This window comes from Cygnus atratus, chromosome 4 (assembly GCF_013377495.2).
Source record: "Cygnus atratus isolate AKBS03 ecotype Queensland, Australia chromosome 4, CAtr_DNAZoo_HiC_assembly, whole genome shotgun sequence".
Taxonomy (NCBI): domain Eukaryota; kingdom Metazoa; phylum Chordata; class Aves; order Anseriformes; family Anatidae; genus Cygnus; species Cygnus atratus.
This window is the reverse complement of record NC_066365.1, coordinates 64783644-64800469: the sequence shown is the minus strand read 5'-3', so window position 1 is coordinate 64800469 and position 16826 is coordinate 64783644. Positions and strand designations below refer to the sequence as shown.

The window sequence follows — 16826 nt, the reverse complement described above, 5'->3', positions numbered from 1 at the left end:
CTCCTCTGGTGACCTCCACCAGCAAGGGAAAGAAAGCCTGCTAGATGTCCGAGAGAGGGCACTGCTGCCCTGCTTTTGGGATAAGCTGAACCTCTCGAAGACAGAGAAAAAGCCATATAAGCCCTGCCTAGTTAAATGAATCACACAGTGCATCCAGGCGGACTGCTGCATCCTGACTGTGGCTCTACCACACTGCACGGTTTATAACAGCATCTTTAGACATAATCAACTATTATGAAAAGTTGCCTTCTCGCTATCTGTATAGAGTCCACTGCAGAATTAAGATGCTCAAATAGAGGGAAGTAGGCTGCATCCTTTTGAAAAAAAGCACATCGAACAGGCAGTAAAATGTCTCCTTCAGTAAGGCAGAGAGACCATGGAGAGCAATTGCTGAAACAGCAGAATCTAATGCTCAAAGTGGTACAATTTAGAAAAAAAAAGAAAAGCGGTTTTGACAATGATTGAAGTGAAAATTAACCATTTAACAATTGTGTGCAACATGCCTAGTAAAGTCATTTGTGTGGTGGCACTTTTATCTGAAGTAAACTGCATAACTGATGCAGGATTTTACATCAAGTGCCAAAGGACGGCCTTTTAGTTAGGCATAAAATAAACATAATATATGTTTATATGTTCATTTTATAATGAATATATATGTTCATATATATATATATATATGAATATATATACTATATATTATTATATTCATATATGTTCATATGTTCATTTTAAAAAGACAGAAAATTTTAATTTCTTGAAAGCTGTAAGATTGCTTAAGTGGGGCAATTAATTACACAATACAGGTGCTCTATAGAGACAGTGAGAAATAGCTACTTTGCATAACAAGACTTCCTGTAAGAAACATAAAGAGCACAACAAAGTATGCTGAAAACAAGTTTATTTATCAAAGAATAGAAAGTGAAGTATAAAAAAATCAAATAGCCAGTTTTGTCTCTTTCCAAAAAAAAAATAATAATTTGAAATCTGAGACAAACACAGGGAAACAGATTTACAAAAATCTTTGTACAAATTTTAAAAAACATATGTAACCTTGGAAGCATTAAAATATATCAAAGGAGAAACCAAACAATCTTTCGATGTACCAATAAAATCTGAAGTCTCTTTAAGTATTCTTTAAATTTCTTTCTATTTTTTTTTTAGTCCAAAGCATCAATCACAAAATACTAAGACCAGATCCACAACATTTAAGGCTCAAAAGCAAATGGTACATCAATATTACAACGAAACCTTCCTGAGATGTACTAACCTCATTCAGTCTAGTGTGTATCTATCTGTTCTGCACTTTCCTCAGGTATATTCCTAATCTAAAATGATCTTCCTCTCATGTTCCCAACACGATCTGGAAGACCTTAAAGCCTTCTTTGTTCCCCCTTGCCAAAATCAAGTGCGAATGTTTCATTAACAGCGAGACAAACACACATGGGGTTGAGTCTCGGTCTGTAGCTAAAGAAGATTTCTCGGTTATTATTGATGTTCTTCATTGTTCCTCAGTAAACCAGCTCAGTAAGTATTTATAGCTGCTGAGATCTCCCAGAAGAATGCTTTGGTACTCTGTGTTCAGACAGCTCATAGAAATACTTTTACTACCTGTTCCCTTTTTTTTTTAGCATCTTTGAGTTTTTCCTTGGTTCAGCCTGCTCTTTATGTGGCCTCTGTAACTTCTCTCTGAAAAAAATAAACAATAAAACAAAATTGTAGACCAAGTTTTTCAAAGGCTACAATTCTGTCTTAAACTAAATTCATTTTGATATAAGAAGAAAGGCACTTGCTATGTGACTATAACTTTTGCACTCACTGGTTTCAGCTGCCTCTGTTTAGGCTGCCAGAACAAAGTTGCATAAAGATCAATGTTCCTTTGTTGCATCCCTGTTCCCTACACACGTATCCCTTGTTGGCTGTGGGAAAGGAGTGTGTGAAAAGGGTTGATGCCATCAGGGAAAGGAGCCATCTCCTAAAGTCAGTCCCAGGCTGAGGTCACTCAGGGGATAAATACTTTTCCCCAAAGGCCTGTGGCTCCTGAGAACCAACTGTTTGCTTTGCCTGTCAACAGGATTTTCTCTGCTCAATATATCAAGCCCCAGTGACCAGCTGGCTGGTTTGATCTGCCTGTAGTAATCAGCTGGCATCTTTCAGGTTTGTAGCCATTTCTTCTCCTCTAGTTAGCACCCCAGCATAAGCCAACTGAAACATCTATCAAGAAAATCATTGTTAGAACTGCTACCCTCATCAGCCAAAGACTGGCGCTTTCCTTTGTTCATGAAATAAAGGTGGTAGTTGAAAGCCTAAATACCAAGGCCATATTTTGGTTGCTACAAGTCAGCCTAGTTCCACTGGACTCAATTGTCTGTGCTGATTTATGCTGTCTGTGACTCAGGTTTTTAAAAATCTAATTAAAGGAAATTTGGAAACAGAATTTCTCATTTCTCTACTTCAGAAGTTATTTATAAAATACATAACAACACAGACAAGCCTGATGATTTTCCAACATTTAAAAAAGAATATGGGAAAAAAGGTCAAGTACATGGGAGAAATAAGTGTTAAGGAAGAAGATCAGCTAGTGTAGGTGTTATATTTTAGTTTTGATTGGCATACCTGCTTGTGAAGTAGATGTTTTACTGCTTTGTGTAAACAGTTTTTTTCACAAGCCTTTTTTTATAGCCTCTACTGTACCTGCATAAACTGGACTTCAGTCCAGGAGGCTCTTGAATATTTTCACAATAATTATCTTTGTCTTCCGATTCTGGAGAGTGAATACTCCTCCTTTCTGTTTTTTCCCCTGAATTACCAAAGATATGTGGATTAACAAATAAATAAATAAATCACAGATATTAGAGCTTGTTTGGTTTTGATTAATTTAAAGCAAAACAAAACACTAACTTCTAGCACAGTAGCACTTTATACATAAAAGTTATTACAAGAAAATCACTCAACTTTACATTAATCTAGAATATTGTTTTTTGACTATAAGTTCTCACAGAGTAGACTTCAACTTTCAAATTTGCTGCAGGCTGATGTAAGTCTCTGCAAGGTGCAACCACGGAAAGCGCTATCACATATTTTCTTAGCAAGTAATTGAAAATGGCTCCTTACCACTAGCGAACAGAGGTACAGTCACTACATCATTTTATGTGATTTGAAGCAGTACACTGGGATGTTAAAAAGTCACTGCTTTTAGTGTCCTGAGCCAAGCTTCCACATGTATCCCTGGGGTCACTGTCCATACCAGGACAAACAGCTCTGCACGCTTGGAAAAAACTGACTGGGGAAAGAGATTCAAAATTGTCCAAGTGAGTGAGTTGCTTTTCCCTTTCAGACACTGATCTCACCTTTCAGCATCTTTCAGGTGTAATGCAAAATGTCTCCTTTTGATAATGACAGGATGATTTCATGGCTCAAAGGATGAGAGTATGTACACCCCATTCCAAATATGCATCAGGGAACACAACTGCTATTCTGACAATTTGTCCCTAAGTATCTCTTGAATAATAAAATAGTCTAATCTGTTAAACCTGCAACAAATTCATATAAATATTTCGATCTTCCTGATTCAGTAAGATTTTACTTTTGAGTATGTGTATGGGATAGCTGATTCTTCCATTCTACCAAGAGAATGAAAGCTGGGTGATCCAGTCCTGCTGTACTCCCAGAAACCTAGTGATCAAGGTGAACAGAGACCTTTTTAAAGAACATGATAAAGACATGAAAAATAATTTGAGACTGAGCAAGGCAAAGCCTTACCTCAATGGACAAAATGTGGTCTATTGGCTAAAGGACAGCTTTGGAGTCAGCAATGGAGACATTTACTTGTGGTTCAGCTACAGGCAACCCAGATGATCTTGGAAGGTCACTTTACTTTTCTACACCCCAATTCCCTCATCTATTAGGGACATGGCACTGATGAAAAAAAAAATAAATCTCTCCTAAAACTCTATCTTGTCATATTGCACTCTATGAACCGATTAAATGGAATGATGTGTTTTTAAGACAATCCAGGATCGTACCAACCTGCTGGCTTGCTCCTTTTGGAAGGCAGCTTCTTCACAGTGACTGGAATTCGAGCCAGCGCAGCCAACTCAGTAACAAAGTCCTGCTCTGCATTCTACATGCAAGGATAAAGCAGCAGTCAGTTAACACAAAACGTTTTGATTCTGGTTATGTTATTCTACACATGGCATGACAAAAAAATGTGTATGTCATTGTGGAAGCACATGAAACAATGTGAACACACTGGGGATGTGTTTCCTACTGGAAAGGGATTCACTGAGGACAACAAAATACAGCGTCCCATTAACAGCACTCAACTCAAACATGCTGAGTGCATGTGTGTGATGAAGAGTAGGAGATCTGCTGTGCAACCTGGCTGGTTGCGACTACCTGGCATTTGGGCCTGATCCTCCTTGTCGTGGCTGTGAACTCAAGCACACTGATATACTAGTAAAGAGGTTGAACAGTCTCCATCTGATTAGACAGAGACGTTCAAGTAACCAAAATGTGAGCCTGTACTCACCATAGACATGATGCAGAACTGTCAATAAATAAGATAAAGAATATAATGCCCTCATCCAAGTCCCAGGTTCTCTTTGTAGTATATGGTTTCAAAGTGTTAACTGTCCACATGTGTTGCTAGGGTCTGAGCCATAGCTTCAGGGGTGAAAACAGTAGTGAATCTTAGCATTAATTTCAACTGGGCCAGTGAAGAGACCCTTACAATCTGTCAAACAATAAGAGTCAAAACGACAGATGTTTTGCCATTGACTGGTTCAGATCTGTGAGTCATTTTATTCTGATTTACCCTCAGCTGATTCTCCAGCTCTGTTTCTAGGTGATGCAATCCCTGCAGCTTCTGTTTCAGAGACTCCAGACGAATCTGCTGGTGCAGTTCAAACTGACTCAGAACCTTCTTTTGCTGCAGCATCATCCTGGTAAAGGGAAATTTTAAAGTACCTTTGTTGTTCAGTTCAAGGGAGGAATACAATATTGCTGAAGGGCATTTAGAAGATTTTGTAGAGAGAAAGGCAGTATCAGCCCATCCAGTCTCTGCTGGGACAAATAATTTTGCTGTAGATTTTTAATTAGCTTTACTTATTTTAATAACCTGCCTGCACCACAGAATACAAGCTCCTTTCTAAGGGTGGAGCAGTTTGGGTCATCCACGCCTGGACTTCGGGAGCTGGAGTTCAGCTCTAATTTTGAAGTTTGTTTTCAAAACCATTGTATGTTTTCTTCAATGAATCAAGTCACTTTTCCTATCTGCTTGCCAAAAAGACAAGCTGTTAGAAGATCAGGTGTGAGGATAATGGATTAAGAATTAGGCACCTCATTCAGGGCTCTTCAGTACCAAGCTGACACTGAGCCAGAAACATGATAATCTGAAACCCAGTGTTGTGAGCATTGACAACTATATTCATTGCTTGTTTTATTGTGCTTGTTAAGGATTAATGTTAATATTAATACAGTAGAACCTGAACGGCTGCAACTTTGCTGAATCTGTAATTCTTCTGTTCTCTTGCCTGATCTACCTTGAAGCAAAACTGTCAATCACCCATCGCATTCCCCAGGGAAGGAGATAACACAAAACGTTTCTGACATTTACACATACTGCAGTTGCTATTGTAATGGTCAATGCTCACAGAAGGTTAGCTTTCAAAATTTGTTCTTTGCACTCACACTCATAACCTTCCATCAAGGGCAAAAGCAAATAAAAAATTCTGCTGAGTTTAACAGGAGTTAGATAATTAATAGAAATTTTGTCATTGATTTAATGCATGACTGGGATTTGACCCTAAACGAAATCAGAATGGTAACAAGAAACTGAGTTTGATTACTGACTGATTGTTATGAGACCAGCTTAGATAAAAAAATTGTTACATTTTTACTGCTTGCATGAAGCCCAATTTAATTGTATTTTATTTTAAGGTACTAGAACAGGTTATGGGAGAAAAAATTGAGACAACAGCTAAAAGTGAATTTGTATGTCAGAATAAACGATGAACTTGATAATGAATACTTAACAGATCTTTTCTGAAGCCCTTTGTTAGATGAATCTATTTCTATACTAATTCAAACACAGATGAAAAACAGAAAGTGGGCAATAATTTCTTTCAATTTAGAAGTAGCAGAATGTCTAAAAAAGAATGAACCTCTTTACAATGACAAAATTGCACAGGCTATGTTATTTTGGATAATAAACCAAGAGTAAAGAAAATAAAAGGATTACAAAAATACATTATGTGCATGTCATTTTAAAAGTCCTTCAAACTTATATAATACAGCTTTTTATGACAACTTATTCCTTTGTATTGTCAGTGCTTTTTGTCTAGAGTTTAAATTTCAAAAAATAAATAATGTATTAAACATGATTTTTATTTAACATTTGTGGCACTCAAGCCTAAATTTTGTGCAAGTAATCTTGACTGTCCAAAGGCATTAAATGAAATTTTGCCATTTTGATATTATTTATGCTTCAAAAATGCTATCTAATATGGTATATTTACTCAACAGCAAATTAATATATATTCTTGATTTTTAAAGCAGAAACAATGGAATGTAATGAATTGGACACCATCAGCTCCCATCCTACATTTGTATTATCTTTTTTTTTTTTAATTTGGCATGTGTTTTGGCATTGCTTTTCACTCTCTCTTTTCAAACTGTCTCTATATAGTTCTTCAGTCTGTAATTAATGAGCATCAAAAAGTAATTCTCTGAGATCAAAGAGTAGACAAAATTTGGCAACAGATATTTCTTTTCCATCAGGGACAAAATATAAAATGCAAGCCCAGAACATTTATTCAGCTAGACATTTATATAGATCTGCAAAAAGTCAAAACATTTAAACTGAGTCAGTAGCACTTGTGCCCGCTCTTACCTTTGGTGGACTGCGGATGATATGTTCAGGATGCCTTTGGTCTGTTCTTCTTTCATTGTCTGTTCATTCTCTTCTTTCTTTCTAAGTCTGTTCCTTTCACTTCTTTCTGCTGAAATAATGGTTTAGTAAAATCTTCTGCTCAAAACTACAAACCCCGCTTTGAGTTCTGGCAACCTGACAATTTATGCCTTTCATCAGCACAAATTAATTCCTGTTCTAGGTTGTCCTTCCAAAGTCACTGCTCCTTAGAGATCTCAAGTACTTCTTACATCCACTTGCTCTGCCACTGTGATTTGCTGAAACATCAGACAATAAGTTGTGCATTGTTCAGCTGTGATGGTAATGTCAGGGAATTCTTATTATTCTTATCTGCTTCTCCCACTAAGTGATTGATTAACACAGAATTCAAAGGAGACATTTTATGAAAACACCTTAATGCCTTAAGCAAAAACTGAAATACCTAAATGAAAACTGCCAAACAAAAAAACCCTCAGCTCCGAGGCCACTTAGTCCTGGGAATGCCTAACTTCACTATGCTTCCCCTCGTTTGAAGGCGAAGTAATTCTGGTAGTTCTGCTTGGTGTTTATCTGCTGAGCAGGGTCCTGAGTCTTGTCTTCAAAGTCCTGCCTGGTAGCAATCTGCCAGATACGACCCATTTCCTCACACCTACTGCTGTGGACCACTGTTTTTTTCTAAAATACAGGAGGGAGATGGATGGGTATATAACAAATTTAGGTATATAACATTTATATGGGGGGCATCCAACTTTTTCTGAATGCTGGGAGAGGATGGCAGGCACCTCTGAGGTTGACAGTGTATTTGGTGAGGGGAATCGCGCTCTCATTGTGGTAAACGTGCTTGAAGATCACATAACAGATCAGGCCCTTCTAAAAATTAAGAAATGTGTGTCCTGCCTCCTGGCTCTATGGCAGGGCATAGAGGGTCTGGCTGTGCCCAGGGGCAGCACTTCAGGCTGTTAAGAATCACAGGGAGAAATGTAAGTTCTTCTGGGGGCCATACAACAACTGAAATGAGAAAGACATGCAGTCTGCATCACAAATTAGGACTCAGGTTAAAAAAGGACTTACGTGAACTAAACATCAGAGACCCTCATTAGACCCACTGCTCACTCCTCCTAATGGAAAAGCTACCAACAAAGCAGAACGAGTTGAAGGAGCCGTTACAGAAAAAACGAGCCAGTTTAGAGTATGCACATATACGTTTGCAGTATTTTTTTCACTGTACCAGTTCATCTGACCTTTCAGTTTCAGCTTGGTTTCTCTCTGGTCACCCAAATCTAAAACACGCCTGCTTTTATTATCAACATAAATTCTCTCATCTTCCCCCATGCCTGTAGGCTTACACTGCAGCAAGAAAGGATTTTATTTTTCCTCAGTTGAAAAGAAAATGTGCTCTTTTAGTAGCTGCTTACACACTTAATTTTCTTTCTCATAGTTCATGGAACATCAATGCACTGAAACAACAATATATCCACACAAACAGTAGGAGAAAGAAATGATCTAAAAGAGCAATTACCAGGCTGACTGTGGCCCTAGTGACTGGTATTCCAGGTCTCACAGGCTATTTGGGAAACCAGTAGACAGCAATACCAAAATGCCAATGAAGCAAAACATTCTAGTATGTAATGATACCGGATCAGCTCAGTTCACATCAGAGGAGTGTTCTGGAACCAGCTTCTGTTGTAGTTCCTGCTTAAAGCAATCCACATCGAAGGGATTTTAGACTCTGCTTGTAGTCGGCTGAATCAGGGCCAAAGAAGTCTTCAGAGAGACTTCGTGAGAACTTGAGTAACTGGATGCCTTGTTGGCTGCTGATGTCTACAACATAGATCATCAAAAATCCCTGCACAGATTTTGCCTAACCCTTTCATTTCAGCTTCCAATATTAAAGGCTTCAAGGTCCACAACAGGGCACTGCAAAACACATGGGTTCTCCTGTAACCAGTAAGCATAGCTATCTATTAACTGGGGCTCATGAATCTTTCCTACCCAAGTATGCCTTATCTCTGGACCCAAGCCTTGAGTGGATAGGCCTGTTTCTCTTCAAAAATTCTCTTTTGTGGTTAAAGAATCAAATTTATTTAAATTTGCTAACTTTCATTTTGAAAACAGTTTTTATTTATCCACTCCACGTGTCTCAAATACTTAGTCTTAAATGCTATTGCCATTCTACTAACTCGCTATCTTCATCTAATGCCAACAGCCTTCATCCAGGGGAGGGGAGAGTGTTTACAGAAAAAATCAATAATTACAGCTTGCTTTTTTTCCTGTCCTAAAGGAACTGAACAATTAGAAATAATTCCAAGAAAAAGAGCCTGTGTTTCTGTGGGATCCAGGAGTTCATAAACCTCATCAGCAGTTTCACAACCTGTGAGAGGGTCATAGTTGACGGTTAAGAAATAATGCAGAAGTTCATACGTCATTCCAGGATAGGAATGATTGACTTTTTGCTGATCCTCCCATGAATCTTCTCTATTGCAGAGAGAACAACATTTCATTGAGTCAAAAAAGAGAATCTCCTTCTTAAACTTGAGGGCAGTCACCTCAGAGGAAGCAGACTGTCTACCAATGATGCTTATGTTTTCTGATGTGGGAGCGAGGACTGAAGACACAGATCTCCCCCATTATAGGAGAAAGATCCAACTTGTAGACTCCAGTCATATACCCTCTCACTTTCCCTATCAGTATTTAATCCATTAATTCATTTTAGTTTCATAGATAAATATAGTAAGTTGAACTGTGCTCATGGTAGAGGTTGGATGTACAACCTAAGATTTGTACAGCTGTCGCATTCTAAATCCTTCTGCCTTGTGTTAAGCTTTAGAGCACCAGAAAATCAGTTACTGGTGGTTGTGACGGTGGTAGTATCTCTGATCTTAGCTTGGTGAATCAGAATTCATGGTTAAACTATCTGATACTAAGTCATTATTCTATGTGTGGTTATACAAACCTTGAGTAACAACATCCTGCATCTCTGACTGCAATTCAAGAAATTATTGATGATAATAGCTCTACTATTCCTTCAAAGATGGAAATGGATGTACACATTTATTTTACTTTGTTGTTTGATTTAAAATAATGTATTTCTGTTATCTTTATGAGATCTTTACAGCAATAAGAAAATGAATTTATCTACTAAAAAACAAGTATTATCTTACAGTTAATATCATACATACCTTGTAAGGATTTCAGCTGCTGAATTTTTTTCCCTTCATAGCCTTCCGTGATTTTTCCTACCTGCTGGTAGTAGTTTTGCACCAGTCTATTGATATTATTGCTGGTCCCATATACACTTTCTACAGCAGCTTCCACCAGCCTCTCCTGCAGTACACAGTACAAGCAATGATTCATTTTCTAAGTCAAAAACTAGGTGCTTTGATCCGCCTAAAACTGAACACCAAATTTAATTTTTAATGTGCATAAAAGATTGTGAATATTGTGCTTTAAAAAAGTTACAAACTGATATCCTGGAAAACAGGTATTTCTATTCATCCATGGAACACTTCAACATGAAAAATTACAGTAAAATCTTTCTAATGTGCCTCAACTACATCTGGGAAGGGACCATTCTTCTATCTGTTCTATCTCCATAGCCCATTTTGCATGTCAACCCTGCCAGTACAGTAAATCAATATATGTGTAGTTCTGGTGCAATTTTCCTTTATATAGAAAATCCAAATATTTGCAACAACTGCATTTATTAATCTATGAATTGAGTTTCATTTTTATGTGTTTATCTACAAGATAATTTAATCTATTTAATATATCCATTAAGCTGTTAATATATGAATACTATTAATTAACTTCAAAATCTTTATCAATAGATAATTCTCCATTTCTTCCTCATGTTTGTGATTTTCTGTCATCAAGAACTTTCCATTCTTTTTATGTTCTGAGGTTTGGTTTAGCAAAACCTCTTCTGACTGCTCCAGTGAGTCCCTCAAAAATACAGTAGGTTGACATTGGTGTTAAGTTTGTAAATAGACAGCAAGTTATCTTCAGTTTTAAAACAGGTTGTAATGTTCTCCTGTTGATACTTCTAGACATAGGGTAATGCATATATATAAGGTTGCCCTCCAATTTATTAAAGTAGTACTCAATTTGTTAAGAAAGCTGCTATTGAACAATTCCATACCTTGAAAACCTGTTCATCATCTGATTTCTTTTTTCCAGCTTCCTGTCGGGCATGCTGTAGCAGTGTCCGCCCAATCACTTGCTCCATGTGTTGCTGAAGAAACTGAAGAGCTTCTTGCATTTCTGTGACTAACTGCTGGTGAAATTCTAAATGGGTTTGCTGCGTTTCTTCCACAAGCTTCTCTTCCTCTTCCAAAATGTGGGACTCCTGGTAATCAAACAAAATGATAGCAGGCACTGCCGTTTAAATGCGTTCAGAAATTTAGTCAGCATCACTGTAAAAGAAAGTCCTACAGCCACTCAGAATGTTACTGTTTTAATACTTAATCTCATTTCCAGCATAAGTCAGTACAGTCACTTAATTCCAGTATAATTTCTTTATATAATAATTATCAAGCGTAATGCTTAATTCCAGTATAGTTCCAGTACAGCCACTTAATATATTTGTCTTGGCACCAAAGCTATTGTCTCTGTCATGATATGTACAACAGCTATATCCTGTCCAACTAGTCATTTCCATGTGATGCATTCCTGTTTTTGTGTTCTGTACTGTTGAATTGGGTCTTATTTCCATTAAGAATACACTCAAACTCAAATACCCTGACTCCAGTAAGGGATAGTTGTGGATACCTTGATAAAGAGCAGAAGAACAAGGCAAGCATGCAGTTATGTTTCTGGAACAGTTTTGGGGTCTACCTGAGAAAAACTTGGCATATTTGTATTTCCAGCCTTTCATGAATGTGCTTAATAGCACTTGGAGACCACTTGCACTCTGTGCACCTGGTGAGTTCTGTGGCTTAACATATTAATTTTGAACCTGCCATCTAGTAGCTTTGCTTGGTGCTCTCTTGTTCTTTTATTAGAAACAAGAAATCAGAAACAAGTGAAAAATTGTTCCCTACTTACATACTTTATGCCAGTTTTAAAACTTATGACACTTCAGAAGATGCATCTTCTTAAGGCTTCCAGTCCCTTGAGTCCTTTGGACCATCCATTTTCTATGCTTCTTTTTAAACTCACTTTCACTCCAAACTCTCTTCAGCACACAATAGGACACACCAGAATAACCTGCTCTTTCTTTCTTATGTGTATCACAGTCTTCCACAGATTGCCTTCTATTGAGTTGCTGATGTCTCTCTTATACTAATACTCTCATTTAAGCCTAAATATAATTAAATTATTCTGGGGGATTCAACACTACCTATTTGATTCCCTCTTGGAAATAAAAAATGCAAGTAGGAAAAGAACCTGCTCTGCCCACATTCATCTGTGGAAAATAACGATGTCCCTATTAATGCTGGCTATTCTGACATGTCTTCATTTATAGCTCAGACATGTTTTTGACATTTTTTAAAGACAGACGGAATATCATTAAAATTATTCTCTCTCTTTTTTTTTTTTGGTCATGTCATTCTGACCAAGGTAGGATTTTATAGTGGTATTTTCCTGAATAAAGTTTACATTTTATATGAAATAAACGGACTGGCATAACACTATCTACACTAGCCTAAAATTGGAACGAACTTAAATTAAATTTAGTTAAAACAACACAGTATGCCTTAAACTCTGTTTGAGTGTCTGCAAATTAACCTCTTCCTTAACTCCTTATACACTGGTTCTAGTTTTGGAAGTTGTTCCTAACATTTTTTTTCTTGCTGACTTTTCACAGTTCCACATCTAGGCTCTACTTGTTTGGCAGCAAGGATCTTATATGTGTATTTTTAGGATGTCTTTGTGAGATTGGTTTTAGCTGGCCTTGGAAAGAGGCTGTAATGGAGAGAGACCAAAATAACAGTAATACCTGGGAACATTTCATTTTTCTAGGGAACACAGTGATTGAATCAATTAATGTCCCTGTGGGAACTAAGTGAGATGTAACAGTGGAAAGCACACAAATGCAGAAACAAGAAGAATGCAGTCACATGCATTTGTATTTTATTTTACTTCTTGTGAAGGTTAATGATATTTTGAGATTTTCACACTTAAGAGGAACTACTTCGATAGAAGTATCAAATATGAAACTGGCAGCAGACAGAATTTCCTTATTCCTCTTTCAAGAAGAGAATTAGCGTTCACGTTACGCACATCAAAATTGGAAGGCATACACAATATTAATTCTCTGCTAATTGCACAGTGATGGCATGGAGCACACAGCTACGAGGTGTTGGGTGGGTTCAATCCAGATGTGCAGCAGCACTGGGTTGGGCAGGGGCTAACATTGATGCCAGCTGGGAAGGGTCCTCTGATGCTGACATCAGCAATGCAGTGTTGTTCTAGGTAAGTATCCAGTCCAAGTAAATAAATAGCCTACAAAACCTAATATTAACCAGGAAGAGTAACCCTAAAAACACAGTTGCAAATAGATATGAAAGTGACCTGTGGGAATATCAAGTCTAAAAATCTGTTAAATTTTCTCCCATCTCCCGACCTACAGGAATCAGATTATTTTGAAAGATGTCAGTTGAACAGATGCTGAGCATCTCATCGACAGAGGAGAAAGAAAAGAGAAAAATGAAAAATGACAACAGTCCTACCACTGCCTTCTGCAGCTGCCACTGGTCTTCGTCTTGGCAGTGGGAAGAGCCCTTCTGCAGGATGTGCTGCTCTCTGAGCTCCTGAAGCAAGCTCTTCTTCCTGGATATCCTCATGCAGGCCAGAGCTGCCATTCCAATGCTTCGAAGAGTTAACCTTCTCAGTACTGAACACAGCAGGAGCCGGTGTTTTTGCAATATATAGTTAACAGACCTGTAAAAAAAATTCATTAAAAATCAACCAGCTAAGCTACTTGCTGATTTTGCACACCCATGCTCAGGAAAAGTCATTGCTGAAAGATGACAGCTACTATTCACTGTGACATCTCACACATTTTAAGCATGCCTTACAATGTTCCTCAGGTGTAATGAATGGATAACACTGTGATATACATATAATTCTGTCACTCTGAAGTTAAATTAAAATAAAAATAGGAAGGAAAAGATAAATAAACATCTGTGATTACATTTTTTTTAAATAAGAGACTTGAAATAAGATTAAAGGAGAATGTAATCAGACCTACAGGAAAGCTATTTCAATCTGAAGAAAATGCATGTCTTGGATTAACAGGGGGGGATGAGACACTGAAGGGGATAGTGTTAGCTGGCAGTGCAGACATGGCTGGAGCAAGTTTTTGGTGAATTTTCAAAAGAACACATTTTGAAGTAGATTATGGACAAAATGAATGAAATGTGCTGTGTGCACATTTGGGATGATACTCTTCAAGGCGGGTTTGTGTCTCTACTTACTGTGTGCAACGAGCCCTCTAGGTACTGAATCTTGGGCAATGTTGAAGTCAGAGAACATGAAAAGGGGAGGCTGAACTGAGAAGTAGATGCAAAATACAGGAGTGCATTGGCAATAACACCAATATTCCAGATAGTCAAGTCTTTAACTGCATTGATCTTTGATAATGTGGATACTATGATGAATGAAGTCATTTGTTATCTTAATCAAAATAAGGCAGATAACACAAATTTTATTTATCTATCTATCTATTTATTTATTGAGAGGTATGTCTCTCAAAGAGACTTTAGTTGAACAAAGATGAGACAAAACTAAAAGTTTCCTTGGTGAATATAGACAGAGAATGCAAGACAGGAGTCATTTACATGTAAAGATATGGTCAGTAGTATTGTAATATCAGAAAGCAAAGGTAGAGGTGAGTGACTGAACATTTTATATTGACAGATATCCAACTCCAGCATGAGACACAGAGTACAAAGCGAACTTCGATGTACTTTTGAGATTAGGAATAACTCGCAAACACAGGAACAGATATACAGAATGTACACCACTTGACAAATCAAAGAAGACTTTACGTTTGCCTTACCAGGAATCATCCTATCTGTCGGCATTTTGTTTTAATATTCAGACTAAAACCTACAGAAACTGTCTGTCTGAGGATGCTCAGAATCCCTCAACACTGCTTTCTGCAATGTAATATATATGGGTTTTTATCTGTGCATGCAGCATTGCAGTTTTACTGCACTGCTTACCGATAAAACCATACTTACTCATCACTGAGGCAGCCTAGTCTGCTCACGACACCTTGAATTATCTTCTCCTGTTTCTCAGACAGGTGCTTTTGCATCACATTAGAGAGAGCATATTCATTTATCCATACCTAAAGGCAGGGAAAAAATCACAACTGTAAGATACTCTGATTTCAGTAACCATATCAATTATCTAAAGTTGGTTTTGTTTTGTTTTGTTCTGGTTAGAAACAGTAATTCCCCTCTTCCATGAAACAAATTCATGCTGAATTCAAATTATTTTCTTAGGAATATTTTTTTCTTAATGATCAAAGTCTTAATCAAAATTCACTGAAAAGAAACTGCACTGATTTGGATCAGCCCTGAGCTGTGTCTCCTACAGATTCCCTGGTTTCATCAACAGAGAACCAATGGAAAAAAGAACAATGTGGCACAAAATACTGCATCGACTCTTATCAGCAGGTTGCAGTGGGCTTTCTGGTTCATTTTTTTCACTAGTAGAGATGTAGTTTTTACTTTCACCTAACAAAATAAAGGTATCTTTCATTACACTTTGTATATAGTACACAGTGCTACTAGTTAGAAATGGAGATGTTGTGATTAGGTTTAGGACTGTGAGTTTACAGCTCCTTCAAGGTGATATTTAGATCAAAGAATTTAATCTTGAAATGTTTTGATGGACTCACCATTAGACTGTAAACTTTTGGAGATACAGACTTAGATTTTGTTTAGTGTATTGCCAGCGTTTAATGAATAATAGGCCATAAGATGAAATGACTGTAAGGCTCAAACTCCATTACTGTGAGATGAAGAGTATATATCAGGCTACACTGGCAGCTGGGTAAAAGCAGGTTGCTTGCAGACATATGCAGAGTCCTAAATTAAATATAATACTCTGGCTCTCTGACAGCTTTACTTCATGTTCCATCTTCATTCAGAACATGAGGGAGTAAATTTTCTGTTATTGTAGACAGCAAGATTTCACTAGATCAATATGTCCAGCAAAGAATTAGATGCATAAGTGCAGCCTCTCTTAGTGCAAGGTATTATGAGTGGTCCTGGGCCTTCATATTGGATTTGATAGTCTTTTCCCTGGGAAGCAGTGATCTGTGCAGGAGAGGCTTTATATGTGAACACAGAATTAACTCCCCAGGGAAGTGCAGAACATCAGAAAGCACTTCATCTTTTGCTTTAAAAGAAAAATGCATCTCTTTCTCGGACAGTGCATTCTCTGCAGCATACACAGCAGCACATACTGTTATTCCCTCTCCGTGAAGAAAACCTTACCAAAGCACGTTCTCCCGCGTGGGGTGCCTGGGAATGATGGGCTGGCAGTCAACATTACAGATGGAAAGGGCATGAGAGGCACAGCACTTAAGTCTGCACAGTGCTGGGGAGCCCCCGAGCTACTTTCACAAGTTGCTTCAAGATATGCCTGGGTAGCCAGACCTCAACTGATTTGAGCCTGGGTGATTCTGAAAATCACAGAGCACAGCCACGCACAGTGTCATCTCCAACTGCATACTGTGAGTGACAAATTAAAGTCTACCAGGTCTCCAGATATCACTGTGACAGATGCCAATAATAGCTGTATCAGTATTTCCCTTTAGCAGCTTTATGGATATGGTTCCCTAGTGTTTCACACCTCTCTGCATGTGTCTAGTAAATTCTTTGGTTGACCAAGCTGATACACTGCACTGCATATTTCACTGTCTCTTTCAGCAGTTAAAATAGGGCTGAAAAGGACCTTTTAC

General features: G+C 37.8%; 1 protein-coding gene across 2 annotated transcripts in view; it reads right to left on the bottom strand.

The window, feature by feature from the left end:
- Positions 1-883: 883 nt before the first annotated feature.
- The window catches only part of EVC (EvC ciliary complex subunit 1), a 54099-nt gene continuing 38156 nt past the window's right edge, over positions 884-16826 (bottom strand). Inside the window, exons 13-21 of one of the 2 annotated variants that reach the window (XM_035547286.2) lie at positions 15094-15203; positions 13579-13789; positions 11046-11252; positions 10087-10231; positions 6890-6998; positions 4814-4940; positions 4027-4120; positions 2692-2797; positions 884-1686 (exon numbers count right to left, since the gene is read on the bottom strand). In XM_035547286.2, coding sequence (XP_035403179.1) covers positions 1605-1686; positions 2692-2797; positions 4027-4120; positions 4814-4940; positions 6890-6998; positions 10087-10231; positions 11046-11252; positions 13579-13789; positions 15094-15203 — 1191 coding nt within the window. In that variant the 3' untranslated portion in view covers positions 884-1604. The remainder of the gene's footprint in view (positions 1687-2691; positions 2798-4026; positions 4121-4813; positions 4941-6889; positions 6999-10086; positions 10232-11045; positions 11253-13578; positions 13790-15093; positions 15204-16826) is intronic. The other variant, XM_035547287.2, reaches the window with a different exon arrangement.